We start from the raw sequence: 901 nt of genomic DNA on the forward strand, positions 1-901 counted from the left end.
GGGTTGGGGCGGCCCCGGCGGCCCCCCCCTGCCCGGCCGCTGCTTCATCCGCAGGGTCCGCCTCAGTCCCGGGACAGGTACGAGCGGGTACCGGGGGAGGGCCGGGCCCGGCTTCCCCTCACGGGCCTGGAAGGGTCCGGAGGACGCGTTGGGCACCGAATCGCAGCCTTGCGGGTCCCAGCAGGCAACCTGAGGGCACCGGGTGGTTAAAACCCCTCATGGAATTTACTTAGTGCTCTAAATGCGTGCGGCTCTGCTCCGTTCTGGTGAGACCCCCCCCCTGCAGTGTTGCCTCCAGCTCTGGATCCCCCCAACATTAGAAATATATGGACCGGTTGGAGCGGGGCCAGAGGAAGCCACGAAGGTGTTCCAAGGGCTGGAGCCCCTCTGCTGGGAGGACAGGCTGAGAGAGTTGCAGTTATTCATCCTGGAGAAGAGAAGGCTCCAGGGAGACCTTAGACCCCATTCCAGTGCCTAAAGGGGCTCCAGGAAAGCTGGGGAGGGACTCTTGATCAGGGAGGGGAGCCATAGGACGAGGGGGAACGGTTTTACACTGGAAGAGGGGAGAGTTAGACTAGATAGAAGGAAGACATTTTTTACGTTTATGGCGTTGAGCCCCTGGGGCAGGTTGCCCCGAGAAGCTGTGGCTGCCCCATCCCTGGAGGTGTTCAAGGCCAGGTTGGACGGGGCTTGGAGCAACCTGGTCTAGATAAAATGTCCCTGCTTATGGCACGGCGGTTGGACTAGATGACCTTTAAAGGTCTCTTTCAACCCAAACTATTTTATGATCCTGTAAGTGTCAGCTGGGGCCTGCCTATGCCCCTCCTGCCCAGGAGGGCTGTGATTTACCCCTCTGTGTTTGAGTGTGTGTTCCCCCACAAAACCATTCCTTCTCTCCTCA

The 901-nt window shown here is 59.5% G+C and overlaps 1 protein-coding gene across 1 annotated transcript in view; it reads left to right on the top strand.

Moving 5' to 3' along the window:
* Positions 1-7: 7 nt before the first annotated feature.
* Positions 8-901, top strand: part of GPATCH3 (G patch domain containing 3) — a gene marked incomplete at its 5' end in the record, with an annotated part of 4,721 nt that continues 3,827 nt past the window's right edge. Inside the window, one exon of the mRNA XM_009882221.1 lies at positions 8-134. Within this exon, the coding sequence (XP_009880523.1) occupies positions 8-134 (127 nt within the window). The remainder of the gene's footprint in view (positions 135-901) is intronic.

This window comes from Charadrius vociferus, unplaced genomic scaffold, assembly GCF_000708025.1.
Source record: "Charadrius vociferus isolate BGI_N301 unplaced genomic scaffold, ASM70802v2 scaffold613, whole genome shotgun sequence".
In the NCBI taxonomy this organism is placed as follows: Eukaryota; Metazoa; Chordata; class Aves; order Charadriiformes; family Charadriidae; genus Charadrius; species Charadrius vociferus.